The 17,833-nt window shown below is 37.8% G+C and overlaps 1 protein-coding gene across 1 annotated transcript in view; it reads right to left on the reverse strand.

Moving 5' to 3' along the window:
* Nucleotides 1–17,833, reverse strand: part of ghra (growth hormone receptor a) — a 31,770-nt gene that overhangs the window by 9,514 nt on the left and 4,423 nt on the right. The window contains exons 2-4 of the mRNA XM_008418329.2: nucleotides 13,663–13,781; nucleotides 653–782; nucleotides 390–556 (exon numbers count right to left, since the gene is read on the reverse strand). Of these exons, the coding sequence (XP_008416551.1) occupies nucleotides 390–556; nucleotides 653–782; nucleotides 13,663–13,777 (412 nt within the window). The 5' untranslated portion in view covers nucleotides 13,778–13,781. The remainder of the gene's footprint in view (nucleotides 1–389; nucleotides 557–652; nucleotides 783–13,662; nucleotides 13,782–17,833) is intronic.

Raw genomic sequence — 17,833 nt, forward strand, 5'->3', positions numbered from 1 at the left:
AGTCAACAGTACTTGTAGTTCATACATTTGTTACAATTTTCCATAGTGCTACATTACCAAAAGTCTTATTTATATATAAAAAAAAAAGGTCTGGCATGGGCTTGAGTTTTATTAGTATATGCTGTGCATTAAAAAAAAGCTTGTAAGGAAGCTAAATGCCCACATACATATCTGTAACGTATAAGTTCTCCTTCTAGGATAGAAATACTGATTTTAAATGATATGACAAAGGCAATTTGAAGTCCCTCAATAGCTTGCCTCAAAAAAACAAAAAAACATCATCAACAAAAATGTCCATTTCAGCTCTGAAGATGATTTTTCTAATGGTTTGTTTGTAATAAAGACAAGTAAACAAAAAAAATACTTGTGCAGACAGATTGACTACAAACCTATATTTTCCACTGTGAAGCAGTCGTCTTCATTGAAATAGGTGACGTTTTGTCCACGAAGCTGAACGCAGTAGGGGATCCAAACGGATGTGTGGTTGGCATCAAAGAAGCACTCTCTGTTTTCATGGATGTACTCGGGACATTCCTTCCATTCACTGGTGGGGGAACTGAACAAGAGAAAATGAAGATAAAAGAAGAAAGGGTAGCTGTAAAGTAAAGTTTTACGACATGCGCACATAAATCAGTGTTAAAGCTGCACTCACTCTTTCTTTAGGTAAAATACTCTCAGTGCTCCAGGAGAGGACAGGTTTCGGAGGCTGCCTGGACTCCACCAGCAGCGAAAAGTCTCCTGGTCCCTTGAGATGCAGTCTGTGAAGTGAGGTCCAAGGGTAGCTGCAAAATCAGTGACAAAAAACACAGTGTCAGGAAGGTTGGTGGTTTATTCATTTTCAAAAATTGGTTCAGAAATCCCACAATGAAATTAAATGTTGCTGGAACCTAAATTATGCAAGACTTTCCAAAGAGTCACTATACATGGTGCTGGTTGTAGCCAGTATGGAAGCAATTGCCTACGCAATCCTTTTATTTGCATGGGCATTGGAGGCTATACAACTAAATAAAGCCTAAGGAAAAAGGCAAATATTAACAAAGGTAAATAGTGGAGCTAGACTGAAGTTGACAACTGGAGCAGAAAAATGTAGGCACTCATATCAACTACCCTGCTACAGTAGAGATTTAGCCACAAATAAAAATATACATTTTATGAAAAACTACCAGAAGTAAAGACATTTACACCTTGATATACCCTTGTTCACACAGTAAAGAAATGTTTTGGAAGCGCCAGATCCATATTTGATTTGAAGCCCAATTTATTTTAATATAGAATGATGCTTTATTTGTCATCTTAGAAGTGAAGCTTAACAAAATCAAATTGACAGGCAAATGTAAGTACACAACTAATGGTACAAGATTTCCTGAAGTAAATTGTTACATATTTCTAAAACAGGGAAGCGACATATTTAAAATAATTTAGTCTTCAAAAGAAGGACGATTTTTCCCCCCATCATTTATTGTTTTTTCCCTAAGTGTATTAAATATTGTGATATTGTAGCAAATCATATTAGCTCTTAAGTAGAAAAAGCCCTGTACCTCCAAAAATGTTGCCACAATGTAGAAAATGGCATTGAGTATTGAATATTTTTTCTAGTATCAATATTGAGTTCGACATTTATCTAAAGTTCCCAATACTCAAAGCTATATTATCCAATACCAGACAGCGGATGTTCAAAACATGAGGAAAAAAAATACCATGTTCAATCCTACATAAGAAGCATCAATTCAGAATGCGTCTTTGCATGTAGTATTTGATGTAAAAGTGACATATCAGAATCTTTCTTTTGACGTGCTGGCATTTGGACATCAGCATATAGTTTTCAGTAGTTTTCGGTGACTGAGGAAAGTCAACCAGCACCTGATGAAAGGTGTGATGAGGCAAACAGTAGGTGGAACGAGCAGAACACAGAGGGTAAGTCTACACTCCAAACGTGGATGTGCAGGAATACAAACTGCTGAGTAGGATCAAATTTCAGTCACCAGCCCTTGATCCGTCCACACAGACCTTGAGGTCCTTACTCAGCCTCTTTCATCTCTCCCTTGGCACCTCATCACTCACCATCAACAATCTTCTACCCACTCCTGCCAGAGAACCGGTTTCTCATCCAGCTGGGAGTTTCGGGGCTTGGTGCAGCCATAAATAATCCGCTGAGTGTATCATCGATTTCTGCTGTACTCATTCTATCCTCCTTCTGCTAACTCTGCGCAGAATTATAAATCAAAACTAAAATTGGAACATTAACAAGAAATTAAAGACAGACAGACTTCTGCAGAACTTTCTCCACGTTTTCAAAATTTTTCAACATAAAACACAAGAAGATGCTAAATTGGGTGCCAGCCGTGTGTTTGCACAGCAAATATAAACACACAGACACTTTAATCCCCGGGCTTTACAACAAAGACACTCCTCACTAATAAAAATCAGCGCTTTACTACTTTTACCACTTGCAGTCCAATGTCAGAGTAACTTGAAAATTCATATTCATTCCCCGTTTTCCTTCCCGTCATATTTTTTCACGCGGTTCCAAATGATTTTCCGAATCATACTTTCTTCCCTCGTCCCTGCAAATTCCAGCTGCAATCAAGAAAACACCTTCTACAGAGAATGTGTGCAAATGAGATCTTTTCAACAGAAATGGTTCAGATAGAATAATAAGCATGTTAACACATACAGAATATAATATTAGGTATAAATACTTCAAGAAAGGCCTACATTATTTTGTGTTACACCACTCTTAACTGATAACTGTCATCCAAACTCAACTGTTAATAAGTGAAGGCTCAAAGGTAAACAACATTTTTTAGAAGTTAGCTTGAGTGCAAACGGTACAGTTATGTTTTGAGAATCTGTTTTCATTTTTTAAGTCAGCAGTGTGTCCTTATAGTGTGCAGTTTGCCAGAGATAAAACGTTATGCAACAACACCTGGAAAAACATACAAAATAAAGCCTCAATCTAATTTCCAATGCCTCTCTTTTGAACCCCTTTAATAAATTAGCTTCCAAAGATTTATTGTACTGCATCCGTCATCCTGTTTTGGAGTCAGAAAACTAACAAATCTTAAAAGTATCAAACACAAAAATGTTACTGCACACCTCTCAGAAACAAAAATAACTTTTTGAGTCACACCTTCTATAACAGGAAGTATGTCAATTAGTGGGTGTATCAACAATGTCTACTGGGAGTATGTTAAAGGGAATTTTTGTGATTGGGGGCATGGAGAAAGGAAAAAAAGAAGCATTTTATTTATTTATTTATTTTTATCAAGTATGTAATTTCTGCACACTCCCTTCAGTGATATTAGGTCTGCAAGTACCATGCTGAATGACATCCGACCCCAATGAGTTCCCACTTACAAACCTCAATTTTGGCATGTGGAAGAATTCTTCCTCCAAATATATGAGCAATAACATCCAAAAAATTCAGCTATCATTGGCTTGTCCAAATCATCTGCATAAATGTTAAACAAGCTTCCAACATGTTTTTTCTTCAGCAGTGGAGCCTTGCACAGAGTGTACGTAGAGATCATTACAGTTAAATGCATTACTTACTGTTTTAATGTGAAAAAAATTATATCCGTTATGTCCAGATCTTTCTGAAGCTGCGTGTGAAGAATTGTTGTTTGCCTGTAGTTTTAGCAATGGCAGCAGAGGAAGTGAACGAAGCAATTCAGTTGCATCAAACTGCCACATTGCATACATCACAGTTAAATATTAGCGATTGGGTAAAATTTAAAATGTCAACAGAGTCCAAGTCTCGAGGAAGCAATCGTTTCTCAATAGCCAGGAGTCTAGACTCTTTGTACGAAGCAATGCGTAGAACAAGGGGCTGGTTTTTACCAGCCTTCATAACAGTCCTCTTTAAGATCTCGTGTGTGGATGACTTATGCCATTAGTGCCATTTGCTGTGAATTTTTGTCACCTGAAAAATGTTCGCACTATAATTTCTTTGTGCTCCCTTTTTTCTCTGTGTCTTTTTTTTCTTGATTTTGATCACAGGGAAATGATTTAAAATATTTTGAGGTACAAGAAAAGAAAAAGCTGTAAAAGAAGACACATATCCTTTAAAAACAACCAAGACTGTATGGGTGAACTAGTGCAGTGAGACTTTAGGAGCCTGTTTTCATTTTTTCATGTCAGCTGGATGTCAGTAAAGTCTGAAACATACCAGAGATAAAAGGTTATGTAACAACACATGGAATAGCTTTCAATAATATCTGAGTCTAATTTCCAAACCCTCTCTTCTCATTTTTCAGCCTGCTTATTACACCGTTTCTTCTGGCTGTCAATTCATTTTCATGTAAATGTTGAAGATTTTATCTTTATTATCATTCTTATATTTTTTTTTATTTCTTTTAGCTTGGGTTAATTCACCTTTGACCAGCAAAATGTAGGACTATTTGTGAGTTTAGGTAATGAGAGCTAAATCCTGTCTGTTCTTGCTAGTTGCCATTAAAATGATCCACTGCTGAAAGCCCTCAACTGAGGGAAGACAGCTAATTTTGTGCAGAAGTGTGTGTATGCGTGTGTAAGTGTGTGCAGCCCCCCATCCTGTCTGTCCATATGTTTTTGCCTGTTATTGAAGGCTTCGCAGGCTGCACAGACTGATAAACAGCTCTCAGCCTCTCCTCCACCCATCACCAGGTCATGTAGAGGAGCCAGGAAACCATCCACTGAAAATGATGCAGGCCGCAGCCATTAAGGCTTAAAAATCCAGTAAGAAGCCAAAATTGGGCTTCCAGTCAAAGTACTATTTGGAAAACAGTACTAAAAAGATGGGGAAATGTGAATTGACTTATCCTTCTTCACCTTTACCCTACTTTATAATATTTACCTGTAATGAGGGACTGAATGGGCCTATTGGAATACTCACGTTTCCACCTCATTTGCAGAATTAAGCTGAAGTTGGAAGATATGGGAAGAGATGGAGAGCAAAGGTCAGATTGACAATGTGTGCACAATGATAGCCAAATGTAAGAAAGCATGAGATTGCAAAAGAGAATAAATTTGTCATTGTGCAACATACACTGTAACACTAAAACAGAATTAGTGATGGTCTGGGATCTAAAACTGCATTTCTATGTTGTTATGCAAGAAATGTTTTTACGTTGCACTGAATTTAAAACTGTACTTTTAGTTGGTATATTTTTAAGTTATTCAAAAAGGTTCACATGAATAACGAATGTGGCTAAGGCGATGTATTTGGCCAATAAAGAAATAAAGATTGATCATAGATGAAAACTGAAGCCATAAACAGTTCACCAAAAACCCATAAGATGAAACTGCAAAACAAAAGAAAGCAGAGAGCAGATTTGTTGTTCCTTGACATTTTTCACAAGCCTTAAAGCTAAGATATTTAGAAGACGCTTACATGATGGCAGACTACTTAATATTTACAAACCTTCACCGATAACTAATTTGGAGATAATTATTTATTACAATGGTTGCACTTTAATGTATAAGAGAAGAGCAGTTAGAGGTGGCAGATTCTCTCTAAGCTTTGCTCCTTACTTAATTCTTACTTCATCTGCTTTTAGTTACTCAGTTTGTCTTCTAAACTGAGACACAAACTCACTTTATCACTGGAGTATCTGCAGAGAGTACACTGGACTCGATAATATGGCAAAATCTTGGAACTTTTGTGGTTTAGACAATAGGTCCTAAACATTGTAGTAAGGTTTAGAGAGAAGGGATTGAGTGTGCACTACTCTTAACGGAGTCCTTCCATCAGTAGAATAATACGTACTGCCCAATATGTATCATCAGCTTTGTTCAAATAAAGGTTTGCAAAAAACTATTATCACTCAAACATCTTGATATGAAAATGTTTGTGCACAAATACTGAACATATATTTCCAACAACAACTAAACTAAGAAATGATAAATGAATCAAGACTTTGCAGAACCATGGTGTTTCTACTAGCTTTACACATCTGGAGACATTTTTGTCTAATCTTTAAAACATGGATCAAGCTCAGTGAAACTGTACAGAAAGCATCTTAGCGCTAATTCTCCATTAGAGTCAGATGTGGGTTTATAGTATTCCAGCAGAAACAAGCTTTGTTCTTAACCATTCTTTTGTGGTTCTGGATGTATGTTTATGTTTGTTTTGTGGCTGAAAGACTAACCTGGTCTGATCTGATCAGAGCCATTTATTTAATTTATTTTTACCTATTTATTTATTTTAACCCTAAGGCAATTAATGTGTTTCCTTTGTCCTCAACAGCTTGTACCACACTGAAAAACTAACTAAGCTTGGTTAATGGAGTGTTAGCCAAAATAAATTACAGAATAACAAGTTAAAAGCCAATGTCTAACAAATGCTAAGTATTTTTCACATTCTACTACTTGAAGTACTTACAGGTTTTATTGCTCCACACCCAGTGGTTATTTCCCCAAATGGTCTGGACGAGCCAGGGGCTGGTTCAGACGCGAGGTATTTGGAATCTGCACTGCCACCACATCATCCATGCCAGATGTTTTTATACTTCAGCCCTCTAAATCTGAGCATGAATATCAGAATTTAGCTAACCAGATGGAACAATTGCTAGCACAGAACGGTGCTGTGCTAAGAGTGCTTGTGAGCAAGGACAGGCCAAGTACTGCGTTGTTGCACCACTGCACACATGCATGTTTTGCAGCAAAAGAACAAACAGGGAAAAATGCTACATTATGTGCACACATTTTTTTCATTCTTCTTCAGAAAGAAACATTCAATAAACCCAGAGGAAACCAAGCTATATGCCAGCTGGGAGAGAGAAGGTCAGCGAAAGAGGAATTTAATTTCTTCTTCAGAGGAAAGAAGAAAGTGCCGTCTGGAAACTACATTTGGAGCAGAAGCTGTGTTTGTAGCAAAAAAAAAAAAAAAAAAAAATCTACCAGGACTTTGAAGAAGGCCAGAGTAAAGGGGTATAAAGGTGACAGAAGGGAACATGATATAATAAATGTATGTCAACAGGGGATATAAATAACTGCCAACATTTGCACACAGCCTCATGCTGAATATACACCTTCAAAACAAAAACAGGTAAAGAATTTCAAAGTGCCATTGTTTAATTCGGTGAATGCATCCTGCCTTTCTTACCAGCAATGAAACAGGACCACCGGATAAATGGTTGCCGCCATTGATCCTCGATGATTTCCAACAATGCTCAGAGCTTTGAAGTAAAGTACAAACTTTGCTCTGTTTGCCTTTACAGTGTCCTAGTAAGCTTTTGGAGGCTCAAGAAATATATTAGCTGGAAATAATTACGCTTCTTATCTCCTCTAAAGTCATTAAATACCACTAAACTAATATAGTTACTATCCCATTTCTCTTGTCATTATAAGTTTGGCTTCAGATATTTTAACATGGTGACAAGTGTGTAAAATTCAGCTTTTTAAGACTGTGGCTTCACACTCAGTACGAGATCCATGAGTCACAAATGAGTCAACATGACTTTGTGACACCTAACTAGTCATCCCAGTAAATTTAAAAAAGAATACACACCGAGTTGCCTCATAAATTAGGTTCTGTTTAACTCAGTATAATGTTTTCTTCTTTATGTCACTGATACCTATTTTTAGATTTCACTAAAATACAGTGCACTAATTAATTGCACTTAATTAGTGTAAGTGCAATTGTAAAAAATCTTAAAATTGAATAAAAATGTATGTTTGTCTTTTCTCTTCTTTTTGTAATCTGTGTATGAAGAAAAAGAAAAACTGAAAAACGACTTTCTCTGAAAATGCTGTAAGCTGAATTTATCAGAAAGATAAAATTAGCAGTTATTAAAAGAAAGTCTCAAAAGACTAGAAATTGCAAAGAAATTTCTTCAAAGGTCCAGGAACAGTATGCAAATAATTATAATATCTCTTTTTTTCTAAGATCTGGAACAGGTGTGGGTCACAAAGCAATGTTAGAGTCCATTCCACTGGCTTAATACTTTACTTATAAGCAGAGTGTGAATGCAAGGAAGGCAGATGCAGAAAAACTGCATCCAAACAGTCCTTTTGGACTGAGATACTGCACTCACTGATAAAGTGATAAAAACTGAGATTAGATATAGTGTGTAACTTTAGGAATGTTCATTCTAACATGTGTTAGAGCAGTGGTCCCCAAACCCTGGACCAATTGGTACCGGGCCGCGCAAGAAATAGTGAAATATTTCCGTTTTATGTTTTATTTGAGTCTGGAGGATATTTTATTTTGAAAATCCTTTAACCAGATTCTCTCGGTTACTTGCGCGCCAACACTGRGGCCACAAGCAGCAAAATGAGTAAGAAACAGATCAGATGTCTTTGGAAAGTTTCTTTGCAAAGGGGAAAAGGCCCAGAGAAGAGACAAGAGAATGGATTTATCCCGGACCGGTAGGTGAGTCCCACATTACAAGCCGCTCTGCGTCACATGCGGTGTATCTTATTTTGAAGGAATATATAAATGTTACCATAGCGACCAGAATCAGAGCGTTTGGGCAGTGGTCGAGAGGAGATAAGTAGAGCTTGTGAGTCTTAAGTCTGGTTTAGATGGCAAGATTTAAGGATTGTCGGCCGATTCTCCAAACCTTTGTGATCACAGAGCTGATAAAAGTACAACAGGTTCGATCGGTTCGTGTGTCCAAGGCAGGAGCAACACGAACCGATTCCAGTCACGAACAYCCCGATTCCAGAGGATAATCCAGTAAAACCCCCCAACATAGCGGGAATTTAGAATAACCAAACACGGATAACAATGTAGAAGCAATAGTGATAGTTTGTGGAGTCATTTTAAGAGATAAAAGACGTAACAAAAAGAAAAGGCGGTGGGTAAAAGACAACAGGAGCAGCCGCTCTATTTGCTGCACTATGATTTGGAGGTGACTATGTTTTTTCATAGTTAACATTTTTAACTGAATAAACATAATAATGACCTTTAGATTTAATAATAAACATTTCCACATATCATCTCCGATATCCACCGGACTCAATTGCTCATATATCAGCTGTTTGGGATTCCCCTCTGTTCTTACGTCACCGCGCTTTTTGATTGGCTACCTGTCACATTCAGCAGGTCGTATTCTCGTTCCCAGACAGGAAAAACCCCACAGGTTGCGATAAAAACTCCAACAAGACAACAGAAATTGGGTATATTCAGGATTTAGCGGGAACACCAACACCACCAACAACGCCCCCAGGCTCCCCTCCCCCCATGGGCCGCAGCAAAATTTTCCAAGTCTTGACCGGTCCGCGGTAAAAAGGTAAAAGGTTGGGGACCACTGTGTTAGAGTACTCTTTTGGTGTCTTTGTACTGGTCAGTTAAGGCTGTAAAGATCCAAAAATCTGCCTTCAGGTGGCATCAAGGAAATGTTTTCAAGGACAGACATTACAACAAAGTAATGACAATTTTGGACGTTTCGGGCGAGAGGCAGGGTACACCCTGGACAGGTCGCCACTCTGTCACAGAACCATATACTATATTTTTAACTTAACTTTAAAGGTGCACTCTTACATACTGCCACTCTCAAATAGTGTTGTAAATATAGTTGTACATAAATTTTGTCAAGTAGCAATTTATTAAATTGCTTACTTGTAATCCATAATGTCCCACACTGCTTAAGAAAACTTGTGTTTAGCTTATCAACAACATTTTATTACCTATTAATGACTTCTATTTAATTAGTTTGTTTTTTTCCCATAAGTATTATCTTCTAAACTGGATTGTTGATTTGAAACTTTCTCATATATTATGTGTTTTCCTGGCCATTTCGATGTGTTTGTTCTTCACACTCATGGCTCGTTCTTGAAGCAGATGTAACGGAAGGTTTTTGTGAACGAACAAGAAACACCAAACCAAAACTTCTGCACAGCAACCACTGATTACCACCAATGTTGCCAAGACCACAGCCCCACTCAGTGGGACCAGTCTGTGAATCTTCCTGAGACACTCAGACAAGAAAAGATCAGGGAAGACACACTAAGGAAAAAAAAAAAAGTAGACTGTGAAGACGGAGACGAACACTGCCTATAATTACTCTGGTAAACCTTTAACTGCATAGAAGCATCTCCAAATATCTACTCTTTGCTTGTTTTGTGGCTGATACAACAAGAGGCACATTCCCAGGAAAACCACTTTGGTTGACAGGTGAGACAAAAAAAGGTTTTATGCAGACATACACATATGTGGAGGAAGCGATAGAGAGAGAGAGACAGACACAGAGAGAGAAAGAGAGAGTGAACCTGAAGGCCGTAAATGAATGTCAGGATAGGATGCTGCTCTGGTAGTTTGAAAAAGACGTAGGCTGTCTGTGTTTGTTCTTGCTATCGCCGGCTGCTTTGTGTTTACAAATGTTTTAACGGTTGTTGAGGAAGACCAGGACTGCATTACTGCAGTGCTCTCTGGAAACAATTTGGAAGGAGGTGGGCCGGTCAAGCCATCAGCAGTCTGTTTTAGAGAATGTTAAGCTACCTTTGATATACAGCAATTATTTTTATAACAACTGAAGATAACATAGTTGCTTGACTGTGCTGTGAAGTAGTACTATGTGTGTGGAAAATACATAAGTTATTGACTAATTTTTAATATTTGGGCGTTTTTTTGTGTTTCTTTTTATAGACCAGGTGGCAGAAGAAATAAACATCATCAACTGATGTAATTATTTGAATTTTTATACTTTCTAATCACTGTTGAAATATGTTACGCCTTACCTAACCCAAGCCATTTAACATAAATACTAATAGGGAAGCTGTAAAATTATATTCATTTCTACAGTGTTTCACTTGGTCCATCCTGAATTACTGTAACAACCTGCAATCAGGAACCCTTTGGAACGGGGAACAGCTTAGTTTCTTTGAGCAAAATCTGCAGGAAGACCAACACAGTGCAGTTTTTGTTGTTGTTTTTTTTTTACCCCTGCTGGGAACTATGAGAAAAGTGAACTGTATCTGTCAGCAAATTGTAATAATGATAAAAACACACTTATGAAAGGGTGTCCCACTCAGGAGCTGAATTATAGAGTGCATAAGAAGACTAAATGTGCTCTGGATATCTCCACTGGATTCCAGCGGCATGTCTGCAGCTGTTTTTCACTAAACCCACACAAAGAACAAAGAAGTGTACTGGTAAAGAGTTGTTTTCTTGTCAGACGCTGCCATGCAAAATATGACCAAATCACCAATAAAAAAAAAGACCTCTTTGTGTCCACCAACACAACTAGATTTAGATTTACAAACCAGAAAACACTACTACAAAACACAACATTGTAATAGCTCAACATAAAAAAACAAAATAACTAAATTGCACTGTGTTGCCAACAGCACTAACCTATTAATAACATTAACAACCCTTGTGGCATGCTATAGCTTTCTGTAACTTTTAATGACACATGCTTTCTCTTGACACTTGTGTGCTCTTTCCAAAAGGGAACACCAGACAGATGTTTCAGCAGCAAAATGAGAAATCATTTACACGTGATGAGCACAAATCAATAAAATCAATGATCAGATGTCGCCTAATGATATTCTCCCTGACTTCTCTGAATGCCCGTTCAAAGAACAACTTTTGTTTAGCTGCTAAATTCTGTCGATGCTATTTACTCAAAGGAAATGCTGATCCTTCAGTGTAAGATAAAGCTCTGTGTTTATCTTTGGCAGAATGAATCTAACATGTAAAATAACTAAAAAGCCTCACATTATTTCTGAGGGGGCTGCACAGTGGCACAGTTGGTAGAGCTGTTGCCTTGCAGCAAGAAGGTTCTGGGTTCGATTCCCAGCCCCGGTCTTTCTGCATGGAGTTTGCATGTTCTCCCTGTGCATGCGTGGGTTTTCTCCGGGTACTCCGGTTTCCTCCCACAGTCCAAAAACATGACTGTCAGGTTAATTGGTCTCTTTAAATTGTCCCTAGGTGTGAGTGTGTGCATGGTTGTTTGTCCTGTGTGTCTCTGTGTTGCCCTGCGACAGACTGGCAACCTTTCCAGGGTGAAGCCTGCCTCTCACCCAGAACATTAGCTGGAGATAGGCACCAGCACCCCTCCCGACCCCACTGAGGGACAAGGGTGTAAGAAAATGGATGGATGGATTATTTCTGAGGCAAACAGAGAAATCTATTCATTAAGAAAAAGATTAGATTTTACTTGTAAAAGGATTTTCCAGATTTTAGTTTAAAAGGAAGATTTAAAGGCTGTATTTTTTTAGCAATATGAGCAAATCAAGTAAATGGACCAGATTCTTGAATGAAACAGGTTAAAAGAGAAACTGGTTGGTAATCCTTCTTGAACAAGTAAGCTTTGTATCTAACGAGTCAGAAACAGCTGCCAACTCCATTTCCATACGAGAAAGTAATACAGACACCCTTGAACAGATTTATATTTTGCAGTTGCCGCTACTTGGCTGTGAGAACTGCAGTTCTGGCAAAGGTGGAGCTTAAATAAACAAGTGCTGCCAAAGTTCTAGTGTTTTACCCAATTTCAACTGAAGCTGCTTTAGCTGCCAGGGGCAGATAGCAGTTGGTAATGTCAACAAAATGAGATAATGGTAAATCCTTTCAATCACGATTTCCACATGTAATGTAATATTTATACAGTAAAACTTAACTGAAAAATTAAGCTGTTATTGCAACAGCCCCAGTTATATAGCAAAGTACTTTTGGATTCATTTTCACCATTCAGTCTCCTTTGGTGGAAATCTGTCATCGTCCCACATCTTGATGTGGCAATATTTGTGAAGTGAGCCTTGCAAAGGTTTTTCAAATTTATCAGTCATTGAGGACAACTCAAAGTCTGAGAACTTGCTTTCATATTCAGTCACATGCAGATGACAAAACATCCTTGTTGGAAGTTCCTCCAGTGCCGATCAGTTCCTGCTTTTTCAATGATTTTGGAAAAAAGGTCCACTGGACATTACGTGGCTTTTGTCCTTATTATTCCGAAAATATTGGTAACTGTCTTCACTGTCCCGTGGTATGCAGGTAATGATGTGGAATACTTTGAGTCCTTCTCTTGAGTGAGATCCTTGCAACATAAGATCTTTTGAAACCTTTATGAAAACATGGCCTTTAGCTAAATGTAGATAGTCTGGAAACAATAACTAAACATTATTCGAAGGTCATCAAATTCTATGTAAAGGTATTTCAACAAGAGTCTTGCCACTTCTGAGACCCACTGCTCCTTTTCTGTTCATGTTGCACTTTCAGTTTTAAAAATCCATAAAACTCAGTTCACCATTCATTTAAAATTTTTTATTGTAACAGTTTTGTGGCTTTAAAGATGGAAAGTGGAAAAATACATAAAATCTGGTCCGCATCTCCAGCCAGCCCAAGCATTCTTTAACCTAATTATTTTAAATGATCCAGTGACAACTAGATTAGTTGGCTGAACATCGTGCATTGCTCTGTCCCTGGACTTTGACAGCACACCTCCAACCATATGTTTACCCTAGCACTATTGATCACCAACAAGTCGGGAAAGTGCAACGTTTGCTCAACAGTGAACCTTTCCACATGCATCCGAGCAAACACACCATTCTGCAACTGATGTCTGACATAAGGTTTGATAGCAGGTGTCAACAGCACGTTGAGCACAAAATCGAATCTCATTAGTTAATATTTGATAGAGCACACATTGACAATCTGATGAACTGACTGAGGAACAATTCGTTCCGACATCGTACCATTTCCTCCCGAGTATCTAAGCTGAAACACCAGTAACTCACCTGATGATGTTGTGCGGTCCCAGTCAATGAGAAATGCAGATGCAGGAGTGGGCAGCCAATCCAAAGCAGAAACCAGGAGTATGAGACAAAGGTTGGAGGAGAGCAAGACAGCCATGATGCTGGAAAGAGAGAGAGGGGATTGAATAAGAGAGGGACAAACACAGTGATTGTAAATATCAGTTAAACATTACGATGACACGTCTATGTGAAACTAACCTTCCTTCTCCCACTTGCTCTCTTTCTGCTTCCCTGAGATTGCAAATTGTGGTTGCCTTTTTAATTTTATTTTTAGCTGGTGTAGCCCAACAGGAGTAAAAGTATTGGCTTTTGTTTCTTCAGAATTTAAAAGACTAATCTATGATGCTGTTTTTTGAAATTCCTAATTAAACGTGTGTGTGTGTGTGTTTTTTTTTTTTTTACCTTAACAGGAAAGTTAATGATTCATATTTTGTCAAAAATAAACACAGACTTCAATGTTCAAAGCAGCCCATGGCTATGAAATTGAAGGAAAGTGATAAGAAGTTTTAAAAAATAAATAAAAGTTAAATCCCCAAATTCCTTGAAAAGTATGATGTCCATTTACATTGAGCCTTCAGGGGTCACACCTTGCAGAGCTGAGATCATGCAAGTTTTCAAATATGTATAAACTAAAACTTTTGCCCATTCCTCTTTGCAAAACATTTTGACCAGTTAGATTAGATGAGGCATTGGAATGAACAGCAATTTTCAAGTCTTGGCAAAAATTCTCCATGTGATTTATAAATGAATATTATCTTAGTAAAAGATAATACTTTTACTAAGTCTGTTGCCTTCCAGTGTTGTGTGAATGCTCAAAGTTTCTGGATGTTAACAATAACATTCAATGTGTCAGTAGTATCGCAATTACATATCAAGCAGACGTAGTTGTTCAGTAATCCTGATCAAGAATGGAGACAAAAAATATCAGTAGATCATATTCTGTTTGTTTTTCCTCGATAGGCTCTAATAAATGCTCTGCAGTTCAAAGAGGAAAGAAAAAAATAAAGAGTTAAAAATCCAAATCAGCAACTCAGATCTCAAGGTCTTGGTTAAGAAATGTCTGGTTGGTACATCTCCAAAAAATGTTCACATCTAATGTACAGTTCAGTTTAATATTATTTTTTTGGATATTTTTTTTATTATACCCAATATTGGTAGTGGAGCTAAAGATGAGTGTTATGTCAAGAAGACCATCCAACTTAAATAGTTGAAGCTCGTCATAAATCAATACCAGTTGAGAAAAGCAAGACAATGAATGTAATAGACAGATAATATTATTTTTAAAATACTGACACTCAAAGTTGGTCAAATGTAGGCACAAAACATCCCCACTGTGGATATTAATGGTAAAAAATAATAAAATAAATAAATAAAACATCCAATGTCCTTTTTGAAATGAGTAAAACTGCAAAGGTAAAAAATGGTCACAAGGCTGAAATGACCAAAACACATCGCCGTTAGCAATGTGTAATTGTTTGCAGTCTTAGTGGACCAAAGCTAAGAATAGGACAATTAAAAATTAGAAGACAGTTTTACTCTATTTGTTCTAGGATGACACATTGCAAGTACAACCAAACCTATATTTTTAGACTAATTTTAATAAGTTTTCATAGCGTTAGTCTCTCTTTTAGTGTAAAAGGGGTTGTGTGTCTTTTGACTGCCATCATGCCGCAATAAAGAAACAAATCTACAGGGTAATACACACTTGTTGTAAACACTGTCAACTCCCCATGATATTCGTTTCAACAAAACTGATTTTTTTTTTTTTCCCAAAAAAAGTTGTTAGATATTGTAAAACACCAGACAACTCTCCCTGGTCATTCAGAATGTTCTGGTGGACAACTTCTAGAAGTTAAGTCCAACCTCTAAATATAGGCCAAGCCTTCAGTCCACACCCTTAGCTATTTACAGCTGTGCTGCACGTTTGCTGGGCAGCCAGCTACCCTGAATGTGGAGTTTATGCCTCTACATGTGTTTTTCCCAACTCGGAAGCTGGCTGACACTACAAGCTTTCGTCTTAATCTTATGTCCTCCTGCTCATTGGATATCTTTTACATGATTTAACCAGCAATGTAATTCTAAGTCATCCAAAAAATAAAAATAAAAAAAGGTTTTATCCAACCTGTGGGGGGAAAAAAATAGACATTAGGCACATTAAACAACAACTGAAAATAAATGTTGGCAGGAATGTTCAGACTTTCACAGTGAATCAAAGTTCTGGGTACTAGGCAACAACTTTATTCTTTACCTTAAACTTTCAGGCTGAAGTGTGTGTGTGCCTGTGTGTGTGTGTCTAAATTCCATGTGTCGAGAGACCACAGAAGGCCAAGTTATACAATGCAGGAATTCATGGCAGAAAGCTGTCAAGCAGCAGGCTCATCTGGACTGGGTAGAATATCCCACTTACTTCACATGTTGCTCAGTTTCTGCGTTGGTCTACTTCGTCTCTTTAGAATAATTTAGTCTCCCCCTCACTTATGCTTCAAGCAATTATTCTCTTAATCTTCTAGTTGAAGCACCGCCATTAGGGCAATTAGGATGATCAAACCATTTTTCTCTGTGTCTGCATTGTCTCTTCTTTCTAAGTCTGTTGTGAGTGGAAGAACCAAACTAAATTAACCCCAAAGAGCTACTTCACTCTGACGTTTCACCTCATGTTAATCCTGTGAAAGTGTCTGCGAAAGCCCTGCCAGGGCGGTACATTTATCCCTCATTTCCCTAACTCTTTAGGCCAATGACAAGTTCCCAGACTTCTAAGAGCAGCAGGGTCCAATAAGAAAAGAGGGAGGCTCAGCACAAGTCTCCTGGGTTCCCTTGGTAAACTTATGAGGTCAACCCTTTTCCCAAAACACACATGCACGCATGTATGCAACATGAGCACATCACTATCACACACACACACATACATACATACACAGGCGTTGTGCACACTTTGACTTGTCACCTCGCTGCCAATAACATGCTTCTGCCATGTTTCCTCAAATTTCTATTAATCATCTCTGTTTGTTCCAAATCGGATGAGAGGTGTGGTGGTGAGGGAGTCAGGAATAAATAGGATGGTGGTACAAGGGTGAAAGCAAAGAAAATCAAAAGGTCAGGGGGAGAGAGGTCATTCAATCTCTGCTAGATTCTCTTAACTGAATAAAAACAGAATAAAAGCACACATAACCACAAACACACCCAAAGAGCAATGTTGCAAGCCTGAGTTCAATGTGAGGTTCCTCTAAAGAGAACAGAGGGCACATGTAAGCTGCAAGCTGTGCATAATGAACTCTTTTCAAATATCTGAGTACACAGAAATAAAATGACATGGGAATGGACTTTTAATTAGTTATACGCATGAGGAGCGTAGCTGTAAGTATTATATCTCGGTATGATACATTTTTTTTATTTTAAATCCATTTAGGCGTAGTCATTGACGAGACTACACCTTCATTTTTTTACATTGTAAAACTAGAAGTCGTTGGTGTATATTCTCATTCGTCCAGTGCAAGATGATGCCAAGTGCGTAAGACGAAGGTTCTGGACTTCTTTTCTTGTTTCTTGAAAAGAGAAGAACTCCCCCTGCATTCTACTTAAGCAGAAGGGGGAAACTTTGAATTGTTAATGCAGTAATGCTGTGCATCATAAGAGACATTGACATGTCACTGTCAAAGTTAGATATTCCAAACTCAGGCACAAAATGTCAGCAAAACGTGTGGTTAGGCAGTGTGCAATATAGCAAGTTGCAACTGTCAATGATTACACCTAAATTTATAAGATAGCAACTTGCTATCTTATAAATCATCATCGCTTTAATGTTTGGGGTAATGGAAGTAGAAAATTACAATATGCACACACGTACCAAAAAAAGGAAGATACTGAACAGAGAATTATTATGTACACGGTGACATGTGAAGCTCAAAGTTTGTCATCAGATCTTGCTGTATTGATAGAAAATATATGAACTAATTTTGAATGACCTTGTTAATTACTCTATTACCAGTCCAGTGAAGCCAACATTTCAAAACCTCAAGCTATTTGAGGTTTGAGTAAAGCCTGTTAGAACTGCATTTAAATGTAATTATGGGATGAAGGTCATTTAAATAGGATGAAATAAAGCCTCTTAAATGGGTGAAATCTTGGACGAGAAGTAGGACATTTTGGTTGTCAG

This window comes from Poecilia reticulata, linkage group LG9, assembly GCF_000633615.1.
Source record: "Poecilia reticulata strain Guanapo linkage group LG9, Guppy_female_1.0+MT, whole genome shotgun sequence".
Taxonomy (NCBI): Eukaryota; Metazoa; Chordata; class Actinopteri; order Cyprinodontiformes; family Poeciliidae; genus Poecilia; species Poecilia reticulata.